The 13,620-nt window shown below is 32.8% G+C and overlaps 1 protein-coding gene across 1 annotated transcript; it reads right to left on the bottom strand.

Moving 5' to 3' along the window:
- Window positions 1-214: 214 nt before the first annotated feature.
- LOC129306237 (succinate--CoA ligase [ADP-forming] subunit beta, mitochondrial) lies at window positions 215-4,539 on the bottom strand. Its single transcript, XM_054946709.1, has 12 exons — window positions 4,286-4,539; window positions 3,838-3,948; window positions 3,514-3,625; window positions 2,666-2,730; window positions 2,200-2,277; window positions 1,942-2,016; window positions 1,692-1,844; window positions 1,469-1,603; window positions 1,182-1,346; window positions 837-959; window positions 646-717; window positions 215-555 (listed from the first exon to the last, which is right to left on the bottom strand). Exons 1-12 carry the CDS (start codon window positions 4,385-4,387, stop codon window positions 478-480), a joined length of 1,269 nt encoding a protein of 422 aa, XP_054802684.1. The 5' UTR covers window positions 4,388-4,539; the 3' UTR covers window positions 215-477.
- Window positions 4,540-13,620: the final 9,081 nt, after the last annotated feature.

Below are 13,620 nucleotides of genomic sequence, written 5' to 3'. Positions count from 1 at the left end.
TTGAGATCGTGTTTTTAATTTGCAGGAGTCTACGAAAACAATAGCAGAAGATAATCTTTTTAATTTCTACTTCAGTTTCAGTTATCTCGCTGTAATAATGACAGCGAAGTAAACTTCAGACGCTTGAAGGCTTGAGCTCCTCGATGATCAGAAAGTTTAATAGAAAGACCATTATTTTCATAAAAATGTCGCCATAAGAGAATGCAAACCGGAATTAACAGAATGTAAACAGCGTAGCACTTCATGTGGCGAGGAAGACGCCTGTGCTATGTATTAATTCAAAGGAACAACTATAAGAAGTAATCCTCGTTAAAGCTTAAACGCCCACTTCTAATGCTTCAACAAGAATATCTTGCATCAATTGCCTTTCTCGTTAACTTGTTTCCTCGGACAAACCATGTCCGAGACAGTCAGTTTAGCGCAAAAAAATGGGTGCTATTGAAACAAATTCATAAACATTGAACAGAAATGTTCCCTTCACTTGTAAGCTGCTTCAACTGCTTTCTGGGCGGCATCAGCCAAATCATCTGCCGTGATTAATGCCATGCCACTTTCCTGTCGAGCCAATTAAGCATAATCATTAAATAGAAAATACTCATAATCAGATGGTATGTATAAGTATGTAGATGTATATATAGCAGTTACCTTCAGAATTCTTTTTCCTACATCAACATTCGTGCCTTCAAGACGAACTACAACGGGTACTTTTAGTGCAACCTTGAAAATATTAGCCAAGATAAGTTAATGCCATTAAAAGGTCGGGATAAGACAGGAGTAATTAAATTTAAAGCAGAAAACATTCAGTCTTCTCAATCTCGAGTAACTGGTTTACTAACCTGTTTAGCAGCATTGACAATTCCACTTGCTATGACATCACACTTCATTATGCCACCGAATATGTTAACCAAAATTGCCTTCACCTTGTCATCAGCTGTCAAAATTTTGAATGCTTCAACCACCTGCTTTGCATCATTGCAATAGTTAGGAATAAAAAATAACATGGATGTTATCTAAAGGTAAGGCAAGTATCTGCTGACAAGCTAATAACAAAAAGAAACAAGCACAAGCACCATCGATAGATTATCCAAACGAGAGCGAATCAGCTTGATTACAATAGTAGAGCTAAAACTATAGCCACAATGAGAGCCAAAAAAGGAAAACCTCTAACCTGGAAACATTACCTGGTTTTCAGAGGCATTCCCACCGACATCCAAAAAATTAGCAGGCGTGCCCCCATGCAACTTAATTATGTCCATAGTGGCCATTGCTAAACCTGCTCCATTCACCATGCAACCAATTTCTCCATCTAACCCAATATAATTTAAATCTGCCTTTGATGCAGCAACCTGTTCAAGGATAAAGCATGAATCAATAATGTGAAAAATAACACATCCATAGAGCTACTTCATAAGCACAAGCATATACAGAGATATGAAAGTATCAGAAATTATAAGTAATGTAAGTAAACCTCTCGAGGATCCTCTTGAGTTGTATCACGAAGAGCAAATATCTCTTTCTGGCGGTATGCAGCATTATCATCAAAGTTCAATTTGGCATCAGCAGCCACCAATTGGTTGTCAGCAGTCTCCGCTATGGGATTGATCTGTTGAAAATAATCCACTATTCATTTTAATTATTCAATGTAAGTAATAACTAGAAGGTACACTTGGCTAAGACTTGCATATGCTTACTTCCAAAAGAGTGCAATCACAGTCACAAAACAGTTTATATAAATTCTTCACTTGTTCAATTGACTTATTTCTATCTGCCACTTTGGGAGCCAAACCATCAACAACCTTTGCAGCACCTTCATCAGTAAGTCCCTCGAAAACATCAACAGGTACCTTCAAGAAAGAATGAGTGAATTAAATGTATCTTGCAATGCAGATATAGTGCTTCAATAGGAAAATTAACACATGAGAAATGACAGTCATGACTGACCTTTACAATCATGTCAGGGAATTTCTCTGCCAGGTCTTCGATGCTGGTTCCTCCCTTTCTACAAGAAATTATGAGCTGGAATATGAATACAAAAGAAAGAAATATAATTAACATCCTCTGTATCAACCAAAATTAATGAAGAAATAAAGGGCTGGGAAGTCATCATACTTCATTCATAAACAACAAGTAATAAAAATTTTAACATGGCATATACAGCAAGATTGAGAATCACATATTGATATAGGAGAGAGAACTTACTGGACCAGCAGTCTTGCGATCTAAAGTTATAGCAAAGTACATCTCGTTCACAAGTGACAGCTTTTCACATAAGTAAACCTGTGTAAATTAGATGATTACATGTCAAACAGTTAAGTCTTCCCAAAGCAACAACCCCCCGTCATCACTGAAATAAATTAATAGTGTAGTACATAGAGATATATCCTATAGATTATCATTTGAAAATTGAAAGCACCATGTCCTCCATCTGGTAAGTTCAAGTACAAACTTACATATGTTACACTAACACATAATGAGCAAGACCTATTATGAGTTCAGAAAAAATAGCTACACTTGCCATAGAAAAGCCAGCAAAACAATCCAAGCATATGTTACCATTAAAGGCTAGGGTCAAAGCCCTGCTTCACTAGACAAATATAGTTTCCATATGAATGCATAATAAAAGAGCTAGCATATTTGAAGACAGAATTACTGAATAATGTCAAACCTTGTTGACAGCTTTTCCCTGAGGGCCAGTTTGTTTGGTAACCAGTATCTGTCCAAGCATCTTCCCTAAAATAACAACAAAAACTTTATTGTTATCGCTATTGTTATTACAAAAAAGAAAATACACCCATGAAATTTAGATTATATATGACTAAATTTATCCATATCTAGTCATTTGCACATCTGAAGACTATAATAAGTATATTATCATTTACACATCTAGTCTCAAGAGCATCAGGAGTATACCACCAGAGGATCCAGAAATTACTAAGCAATCATTCATTGAAAGAATTGGACAAGGGAAAATCAATCAAGGATAAACTCATAACCAACACAACTCAAACCGCTTGGCATAAAGTGAACACATAATGAAACAACCTCAGCATATTCAGTCAATGTTCTGTATATATGATCTCTCAAGTATAACTTCTTGGCTCAAGCTTAAGTGATTACCTAGTCAAAACAGACACTATAGATGGCAAGATGATGAGTTCAAAAAATTACAATTTAGACATTTTACTTCTGCAGCAATATGCCATAATTTCAAATTGAAAGAACCCACTGAAGATTATCCTTTTTTTTACCATATCACCGGGTTATGCCCTGCAACTTGGATATATCTGTATAGACTATAGACATCTGAGTCCACTCAAGGATCAGAGTGTATATTGGTTGCTGTGTTCATCGCCTAATAAATAGTATACCAATCCAAATCGACTCAACGCTTCACACAAAAATAAGAACTCACCTAGCTTACTCAAAGGAACCCTCTGCAATCTAGTAAGATCAAGAGAAATTAAGAACGAACAATTGTTCAATCTTATGAATATTAGAGACTGCATACATTACCAGCTATATCTTCAACCTGATCGGTCTTGACAATGTGAACTCCACCCTTGAGACCGCTTTTAAATGTTCCCAAACCCCGTCCACCAGCCAAAATTTGACTTTTAACCACCAACTGCACCATAATTCAAGTTTTATTGCATGTTATCGCTCACGAATTTCAGCACTGAGACATTTTTTTTTCCCCTCTGTGTACGGGGAGAGAAGGGAATCAAACTATGGGGCAAAAAAAACTGCAAAGTGCAAATTCAAAATTTATCCTTTCTGCTGTGCATAAAATTCTGTTAGCGTGGCCAATCTGATGTATAAGCGTTGAATATCAATTACCTCGTTCTCATTAGGAAATACGTCCTTGATGGCCTTTCTGACTTCTTCAACAGATGAAACAGCTACACCCCTCGGAACATTGATTCCGTGTTTGCTCATCAACTCAGCTCCCTGATTTCAAGGAAGATCAGACATTCAGAGGTAAGTAGCCATATTTATCAAACAAATTCAAATAAGCATATGCAAATATAAATTTATTTAGATCAACGCGCGCAGTCATCCATCCAATGCAAAGTATCGTCATGCACTACAAAAATCAGTCGCTTGATTCCTTTAAAAAAATGTACAGAAATTAGAGAAACAATTTTAAAAAAAAAAACAGAAATGAAATCGAAACAGCTTGGGCAACACATTAGTTCATTAAGCAAAGGCAACTCCTATCTGCACTCGATTCCTCTCTCTGTATCTCTCCAAAATGGTTGCGCGAAAGAGAGAAAAAAGTTACGACCTGGTATTCGTGGATATTGAGGCGGCGGAGCTGCTGCTGTTGCCATTTGCCGGCGAGGGAAAGCGAACGAGAAATGAGATTGTTGAGCGATCCCCGTACCATAGTGCTATGGAATTGAAGATCGGAACGTCGGACAGTAAAATGGGGATTGGAGCAAAATTAACAATAATTCTCTCTCAGCTGAGTTCACAAACCATAACAGACCCTAGCACTCCTGTTCCCTGGTCCCTGTCTCTCTCTTGGGCCGTGCGCTTATACTAGCTGCGTATTGCGACCCATCTAATATTTTCTATTTGACTAGAATATTAAAGCATGCTATACAGCCACAGAGCTATTATTCGTGACTTAATTAAAATAAAAAAATGCTTCAAAATTTATTTACTCTGCTGAATGCTAGCATGTGCGTGTGAATAATCATATATTATCATTGTTGATTTCAAAAACGGAGTATGGGATCCACTGAAACCGTTTATTAAGAAGGTCGACTTTTTGTGGGGAAGGAGCTGCTTCGATTCAAGGATGGAGCAGGAAAACTCAGCTTGCTACCATTCTCTCACACTTCGAATGGCTTCAAACACGTAACATTCATGTGCCTAGATAGTGCAAGTGCCAGCAGTCAAAACAGAAAAACTCATCCTCTTACTTAATAATTTTCTGTTTTTATTTATACGGAAAACTATTACGTTTAGTTTATTATTTTATATATGTAAAATTATATTTTTAATAAATATTTATTGTAAATTTTTTTAAATTATTCCTCATAATTTTATTATTTATAGTCATAAAAATTATTAATGAATGCTTAATTAAAACAATTAATGAAGGTTATTATAGTTTAATTATTTTATTTTGAGACACAATTAATATAGTTAAATTATATGATACAGTTTTTTCCTTTTATAAATAGGAATGGAGGGAATATGCCTCAAATGCTTTGCATTATTTCTAATCCATTTTCTCTTTTATTCTGCAAGAAAAAATGAATTAAATATATAGTTCACGAGAAAAGAGTAGGCTTTAAAGCAAGAAAAATTAAAAACAAAGTCTTGAAAGATATTCATAAACAGTGACGGATCCATAAAAATTAGTCTTTGGAGCAAACTAATGCATAATATAAATACTATTTTTCATAAAATATAGTCATAAATGTATATTAAATTACTGTGATGATATAATTTAATATTAAATAAAGCGTACAAAAGTTATATAATTATAAGAATATGGAAAATAAAATTTTCTCAGTATAAGTAGTATTTATATTAAAAACATACAATAATCATTATCTCATATGGTATTTAAATTCTTCACAAGAGCTGAGGGAATTTCTTATGAATAAAAACTTATATACTTAAAATGTTTATTTTTAATTAAATCAAGAAATGTGTATTTATTATAAATTATTTATTTTATAATAAATTTTTATTATTAATATTATTAACATACTAAAAATTATATGTCTTGATTGTACTGAATGATAATATATTAAATACATAAAAGTAAATATATAAGTTTGGCGCTTCCTCATGGAACACAAATGAAAGTTTCTATGAGAAAATGGGGTGATAATTGATTGACAACGACCCCAAGATCACTAGCGTGGGTCCACCTCTGTTTATAAGCTATTTGTTGACAAAATTCTCATGCTAGTAGTAAAATTTATATCAGCATACTTGTAAAATACGAATGATATCCTTATCAATTCCTAATAAAATACGAGTATTTATTAGGAATTCCAGCAATGAGCAAAAGAATGAATCGTCGCCCATCTTTATTGCTTGACATATGGAATAAAATGTGATCATCGAACTATTCCAAAGAGGTGCTTTAATTTTTTTTTTTGGTCAACTTTAAGAAATTATTAGACAGATAGATGCTCAAAGAACCTAAACTGTAAAAACCCACACAATAGGGCGAGGGTTTTGTTTTTTAAGAAAAAATCAAATTATATCAATTATTCACTCTATCATTGATGAATAGACTATTTATTGTCGCACATTGTGATATTTATTTTGAATTTTGGAGGTGTATCAAATCTACCGTTTCTTTTATGATTCCAAATGTTTATTTTAAAATTTATTGGCTTTTCAATGACAAGGCGTGTGGAGATAGGCCAGGATTTAAAAAGAAATAAAAAGTTACCATGAAAAAATTCTGGCCATCGATGTTTAACGCTCGTCGGATATCAACTAGATTCCCTTGCAAGCATTATAAAGTGACCGAGACAATTTTCAAGTAAATGGGAATTCAAGAAAAATAGTGGAGTGATAGTAACTTCTGATTGGTTTTACTCGTCGTGGTTTTAGTTTTATGTTATATTCATTAGTTTGTTCTTAAAAAAATCTATGAAAATTAATTCATACAAGGCGCATAGTCTATAGCTGGGGGTGATGTTATTTTGAAATTTTTTGGTGTTTTTTAATAAAAAACACTCCACCAAACTAGTATACGCTGTTCACAAAAAGACGGGGGTGATGCTATTTTGAAATTTATTGGCATACATTAGGTATTAATTAATTGCATCGCATACATATACAGATACTTGATTTTTTTGTGGAGGAAATTTTAGTAAGTCAAATGCCATAAGCTCACCAAGAATAGAGTATTTCTGTTGATTTAAAGAATACTTATAAAATAATTACAAATTGCCCACTTATTATTAGGCATGGATCCTGTCTTAACACTGATTTTATATGTGTGCGCGTATGGACATGGTATCTCATATCATCCGAGAGATTTCACTGGTGTTGGTTCAGTTAGGAGCAACTTTTATAATATAACATTTTTCACCGTTAAGATTTAAGCATTTACATTTTAGAAAACGAGTTTCATATACTCAAGGAAAATAACAGAAAAATCTTCATGAAATATGTGAATAACAATGAGATCTCATAAAATGTCATAATTTGTTGTAAGTCTCAATAAACCTTCCTATCATTGATGATTATTTTGTAAAATGATTGAATTACCTCCTGTCTAAAATTAAAAAAAAAGCCATGGCTCCCAAAAAAGTAAACATCGATGACTACTTTAATTTTGATAATGAATACTTTTCTTTTGATAATAACTAGAATAGATAAGTAATTACAACTTTCATTGTGAAAATTTTTTATTCATTAAAGTTTAAGTATTATAAATACACATTACTATTTCAATTTCAATAGTGACTACTTTTCTTCTAGCAAATACTAAAATAGAATAAGTAATTACAACTTTCTCGATATAAATTTTGGTTAAGGATTATTTTTGTCCAGAAACTATATACAAAAGGTTACAAATGATTATAAACTCAACTATAAATCAATTATGTTTTTTAACTTTAAAAATTTCCTCCATCATCATCATGACGTTAAAAATACTCAACGTTCATTAATCATCAATGAATTTTACTATTTTTTAAATATTTTTTTCAAGTTAAGGGTCATTTTTTTTTTGCCTTAACTTATATTCGAATGGCCATTTTTACCCCTCAAATCAAATATTTTATAATAAAAAATATAATGTAACGCCCACTAATAGTTAACTAACAGCAAGAAAACGACAGGGTAATGATGGAATAAATCTTTAAAGTTAAGGGACAGAACTAACTTATAATTGAGTTCAGGGTTATTTGTAACCTTTTGTATATAGTTCGAGGATAAAAATGATCCTTAATTCTTTTTTATTCACTATAGTTCAAGCATTGTAAGTATCTGCAACCATAGTTTACAATAGAAAAGGAGGAGTTGTTGATTAAAATAATATAAAAACTAATATTTACAACACCTAAACATCAGTGAAGCAAAGATTTGGATAATGTCACCTTACCTAGCCAAACATAATTACTAAACTCTATCATGATAATCAAAAGGTAACTAATTCCAATTACCTAATCATAATTAAAGCTGGTAATTCAGGCCGAGCCCGACAGGCTAGCCTGAATAAGCCCAAAAAAAATTAGAGCCAGGCTTAATGTTTTGAAAAAAACTGATACTTTGGGCCACCTGAATAAGCCCGAATACTTGTTTTTTTTTAATGGAGCCAGCTGCGGACCGCGGACTTGAAGACCGAAGAGATGCTGGCACTGGCACCAAGAATTAGGAAATAAGCGAGGTGAGAGCCGGCTGAGTGAGGTTTAGAGTCCGAACACGAACAGCGACAACGAGTGAGTGAGATCTTAGATGAGACTTGAGAGGCTGAGCTGACTGGTTGAGATTGAATCAGATTGAGAGTGAGAGGCGAGACAGCGAGACCGAGACTGAGACGCAAGGCAAGACGGCGAGACGCGAGGCGAGACGGCGAGATTCATCGAAGTTTCGAACCAGACGGCAAGATAGTGATTGATCGAAGTCGGAGCACGTTCTAAATCTTTAGATCCACTAGCAAAATGAGCTTCGTCTAAACCAAAACCCCCTAGCACAACAAGCTCCATCAATCGTCTAGACCAGAACGGCAAAACCCACTAGCAAGGTTTTCTTCCTCTTCTTCTTTCTTTTTCTCTCATGCATATTGTTATGCTCTGTTTTGATCTAAGTCTGCCTCTGATTCCTGTTCTTATTGTTCTTGCTTAAGATTGTTTTTAAGCTAGCTTTGCCTTTGAGTTTGCCTTTGGTTGTGTTTGGTTAAGCTTATTTTTAAGCTATCTGAGACTGCCTCTGTGGCTCTGCATGAATTTCAATGGTTGTGCTATTATGTGAAATTGAATATTTTAAGTTATTTAAGATTGCCTCTAGTTGTGTTAACTTTTAATGAAGGCATAAACGCATAGTATGTTAAATTGATGTTTAATTTTCAATTTTATACAGTGAAACATGTCTTCTAGTCAAAGGAAGAATATTAATGAAAATGTGGGTGGTAGTTCTAGTAGTAAGGTAGATGATAATGTGCGTGGTAAGGGTAAAGTAGTTGATATTTTTCCCTCTAAAAAAAAAACAATGAGCAAAAATTACTTGCCTCTGCAATTAAATCAGCTACCTCAGCAAGTAAGAAATTTGTTGCCTCTGCAAGTAAGAAGTCTGTTGGTTCTGGTAATTCTAGTAAAAGAACAAGTTCTGAGAAAGAAGTGAAGCCACCTGTTGCTAAAAAATCAAAAACCTGTACATTTGATGTTTGGAAGTCATTTTCTAGAATTGTAGTTGATGGGAAAGTAAAAGCCAGGTGTAATGATTGTAATAAAGACCTAGCAGGATCTAGGGCTTACGACATATCTCATTTAGCACGACATGTTAAAAATTGTCCTTAACTTGCTAAGTATCATGATATTGGAGTGATAATGATGGACAAAGAAGGAAAATTGAGGTCTAGAAAGCTTAATGATAAGCATGTGCGAGAGGTTTTATCTATGATGATAATTGAACATGATTTGCCTTATTCCATGGTTGAATATAGATGGTTCAAGTATTATTCTTTAATATTGAATCCTAGTGTAAAGTGCATTACTCGAAAAACAGCTGTTTCTGATGTTACAAAAGTCTATCAAGGACATAAAGAGGCATCGAAGCAATGATTGTTGAAAAGTATTGGTAGAATTTGTTTAACATCTGATTGTTGGACAGCTATAACCTCTGAAGGTTATTTATGCTTGACTTCTCATTTTGTTGATGAAAATTGGAGATTGAATAGTAAAATACTTTCTTTTTGTAAGATGGAGCCTCTATAATTAGCTAAAAAAGTTTATGATTATTTGATTGATTGGGGGATTACTAAGAAAGTGTTTTCTATCACTTTAGATAATGCCTCTGTAAATGATAATATGCAAGAAATTTTGAAATAAAGGTTAGCTTTGTAAGATAATGGGTTGATTTGTAATGGAGAATTTTTTCATCAAAGGTGTTGTGCCCATATCTTAAATTTAATAGTTCAAGAGGGCTTAAAAGTGACAAGTGCTGCTCTAAACAAGATTAGAGATAGCATTAAGTATGTCAAACAATCAGAGGCAAGGGCAATTGCTTTTAAAAAATGTGTTGAAGAGGTTGATGGCATTGATAATTCAATTGGCTTGAGGATGGATATGCCCACTAGATGAAATTCTACTTTTACACTGCTTGAGAGTGGATTACAATATTGTCGAGCTTTTACTAGCTTTGTATGTGTTGATAATAATTTTACCCATTGCCCAACATATGAAGAGTAGAGGAGAGGAGAAGAGATGTGTAATTTTTTGAGGCCATTTGATATGATGACAAGGTTGATGTTTGGGATATCTTATCCCACTTCGAACTTGTATTTCGCCCAAGTATCAAAGATTCGGATCTTGTTAGATGATAATATGGTAAATGGTGATCCCGTAATACAAGAAATGGCTTAAAGAATGAAAGAAAAATTTGACAAGTATTGGAATGATTATAGTACTATCCTTGCAATTGCAGCTGTGCTTGATCCGCGAATGAAGATTCAAATGATACGGTACATGTATGCAAGGATTGATCCTATAAATTGCCCTGCCAAGATTGGGAGCATTCAAAGCAAGTTGAGATATATTTTTAATCAATACAAAGAGATGGATGCTCTTTCCTCATATCTTAGATCAAGTTCAACAATTCCAATACAAGCAAATCAAGCTCAATCCTCTACGACTTCTAGTGTTTTAGCTTCAACCATGAGTAGCAATATTCCAGGAGTTTTAAATGTAAGTTTAATTTCATGTTATTAGCTTTAAATCTATTGTTTTATTTTAATTTATTAGTTGGTATTTTATTAAATTTTTACATGTTGCAGGATTGGATTAATTATACAAGCATGGATGTTATGTTTATTGGAAAGTCTGAGCTTGAATTTTATTTGGATGAGGCAATACTTCAACCCCAGGCATATCAAGATTTAGATGTTCTCAATTGGTGGAACACTAATAAGGGTAGATTTCCTATCCTTTCAAAGATGGCAGCCAATATCCTTAGCGTTCCTATCACTACAGTGGCAAGTGAATCGGCTTTTAGTATTGGCTCACGTGTTCTCACCAAATATCGGAGTAGTCTTCTTCCATCTAATTTTCAAGCTCTTATTTGCACTCGTAATTGGTTAAATGGTTTTCAACATGATGGTAATATAAATTTAAAATATATGATTATTTTGTTATATAATTATCAAGTAAAATTTGATTTTATTCAATTATAATTGAAAAAATTTTCCACTGTTGTCTTGTTGCAGAAAGTGAAGAGAAAGAAAGGATTGAGGGAGAAGAGGTGGTGGAAGAGGAAGAAGGAGAGGGAGAGGGGGAGGGAAAGGGAGAGGAAGAGGAGGAATCACTTAAACCAAATCTAAATATGGATTTGTTTGCCATTGAGAGTGCAAATGTAGTTTTGGATGATGATGAGGAACAGGAAGAGCCACAAGATTTGGATTTAGCTTGACTTTTATTTGTATTGTTGATTATTATTATATTTTAACTATAATGTCATGTTGAATGTGTTGTTATTTTGTTGAATTATTTATTTTGGATGTTAAACTAGTATAATGATCTTGCTCTTGCTTCGTTAGTTTAAATGGTTAAAAAAAATAGTATCAATGAATGCATGTTGAATTATTATTTTGATGCAATTAGGTGAGAAAAAAATCATCAAAATCGCACCCAAAAAAAATTATATAAAATGGGTATTCAGGCTAGCCTGAAGCCCAAAATAATTCGGGCCGGGCTTGTTAATTCAGGCTTATAAGAATAGCCGGTATATTTGGGTTCGGGCTTAGCCCGAATAGGCCCAGCCCGCCCGAATTTTCGGCTCTAATCATAGTAGAGAAAACTCAACTATAATAAAAAATTGCTAATCACAGTAAAAAAGGTAAAGACTTAGTTCAAAAGTCTATCATAGTTAATAAAATTTAACTTGTAATATTGAATTCAGTTTAAAAGTCTACTATAGTTAATAAAATTTAACTTATAATATTGAATTCGCCAAATAACCCTCTACCATGTAAGAATGGATCATGCCACAGTAAAACAGCTTGAAACTAAAATTAATAAACTCTATCATAATATAAAGAGTTAAACCAATTATTTAGAAAATAATATAGTAGAAAAGTTTATAAGTAAGAACATTTAAAAAGGGGAAAGTGCAAACATTGGATCCGAAGTTTAGAAATTCTTTTTCTAACTCAAAACACTTGTTCAATAAATAAATTACACTATTACAGGATAGACTTTTAACTATGAGTAAAAAACAGCATCAATAATAGTTATAGAATCACTGTTGTTAGGGAATGTTAAAAATTAGTAACTTTTAACAACAATTCCAAAATGTCTGTTGAAAGTTACCAATTATTTGATTTTTTTTAAAGTGGCACTTTCAATAGCAGCTATGACCATAACTGCTATTAAAAGTACCTTATTTTTTTTAAAAAAAGTTTAATATGTTTATACTTATTCCCCTTATTCATACAAATAAGATGTTCTATATAATTTATTACTAATCAACCAATTTCAGTACATATAAATAATTCAAGATTCAATATAAATTACATAAAACTCAAATGGTCTATACAGTTTTCTAAAAAACTACCCAAACCTTACACATCATTTATCTACAAAAATATTGTACCCAACATGCAAGGATGTCATCAATCTCTTCTTGAAGAACAAACTTCTAACGTCAAGCATCTAAATTAAAGTATAAAATTACAATTAAAACACTAACTAACTAAATCAAATAACAAGAAAAATAGCTTTTCAAAACTATATTTACCTCATTAGTAAATTCAATCATTCTCAATGTGATGATGTTGAGCATATCCTTCATCACATATATGTCAGACAAACCAGTCTTGTTTGGTTGCCTACAACTCTGTAAAAAAACACATATATAAGCAATCAGTAATAAATCTTAATAATTGAATAAGTTAATAAAGTATTAGATTTATTTACCTTTAGCTCAATCCACATAAGATCTTTAAGTTTATTGTATGCCTTTTCAAGATCATTGTTTGGTATGTTTTCATTGCCTCATGGTCAAGATCATGGGATTAGTAACTAGTATATCCATAAAAAATTAAATTAAATAGTTTTTGTATAAATACATTTGCGAATCTATTGTCTTCTTTATATCCTTGAAAGGTTTATAACGGATTAAGTATAAGAATAGGACCATATTACTCTTTAATAAAAGAATGATTAGTTGGTAGCGGTTCCTACAAAATAAGGTGAGTTAATCACAAATTGATCATTATGATTGCATGTATGAAGCCTTGAAAACATCCCTTTTGACTTTACATATTTTTTGTTGAAAGTATTGGGAACTTATTTCTGGAGTATTTCCTCTCTTTGGGGACTTGAAAGAATTATGTTATTTTAAAAAATCTCATTGTCATTTACATTTTTAAAGGGACTTTTCTCTCATTTTGCCAATACTTAACCCGATCCCAATTGATTC

The sequence above is a fragment of the Prosopis cineraria genome, unplaced genomic scaffold (assembly GCF_029017545.1).
Source record: "Prosopis cineraria cultivar Desert tree isolate PC_DT_omini unplaced genomic scaffold, ASM2901754v1 PC3, whole genome shotgun sequence".
In the NCBI taxonomy this organism is placed as follows: Eukaryota; Viridiplantae; Streptophyta; class Magnoliopsida; order Fabales; family Fabaceae; genus Prosopis; species Prosopis cineraria.
Note: the sequence above shows the minus strand (reverse complement) of the source record. Positions and strands in the feature narration are given on the sequence as shown.

Excerpts from the sequence above, each read along its gene's own strand:
- LOC129306237 (XM_054946709.1), bottom strand. The coding sequence starts at position 4,387 with ATGGTACGGGGATCGCTCAACAATCTCATTTCTCGTTCGCTTTCCCTC. Across the intron at positions 3,949-4,285 it reads TCAATATCCACGAATACCAG|GGAGCTGAGTTGATGAGCAA; the intron begins GTCGTAACTTTT and ends CCTTGAAATCAG. Across the intron at positions 1,347-1,468 it reads CTCAAGAGGATCCTCGAGAG|GTTGCTGCATCAAAGGCAGA; the intron begins GTTTACTTACAT and ends ATCCTTGAACAG.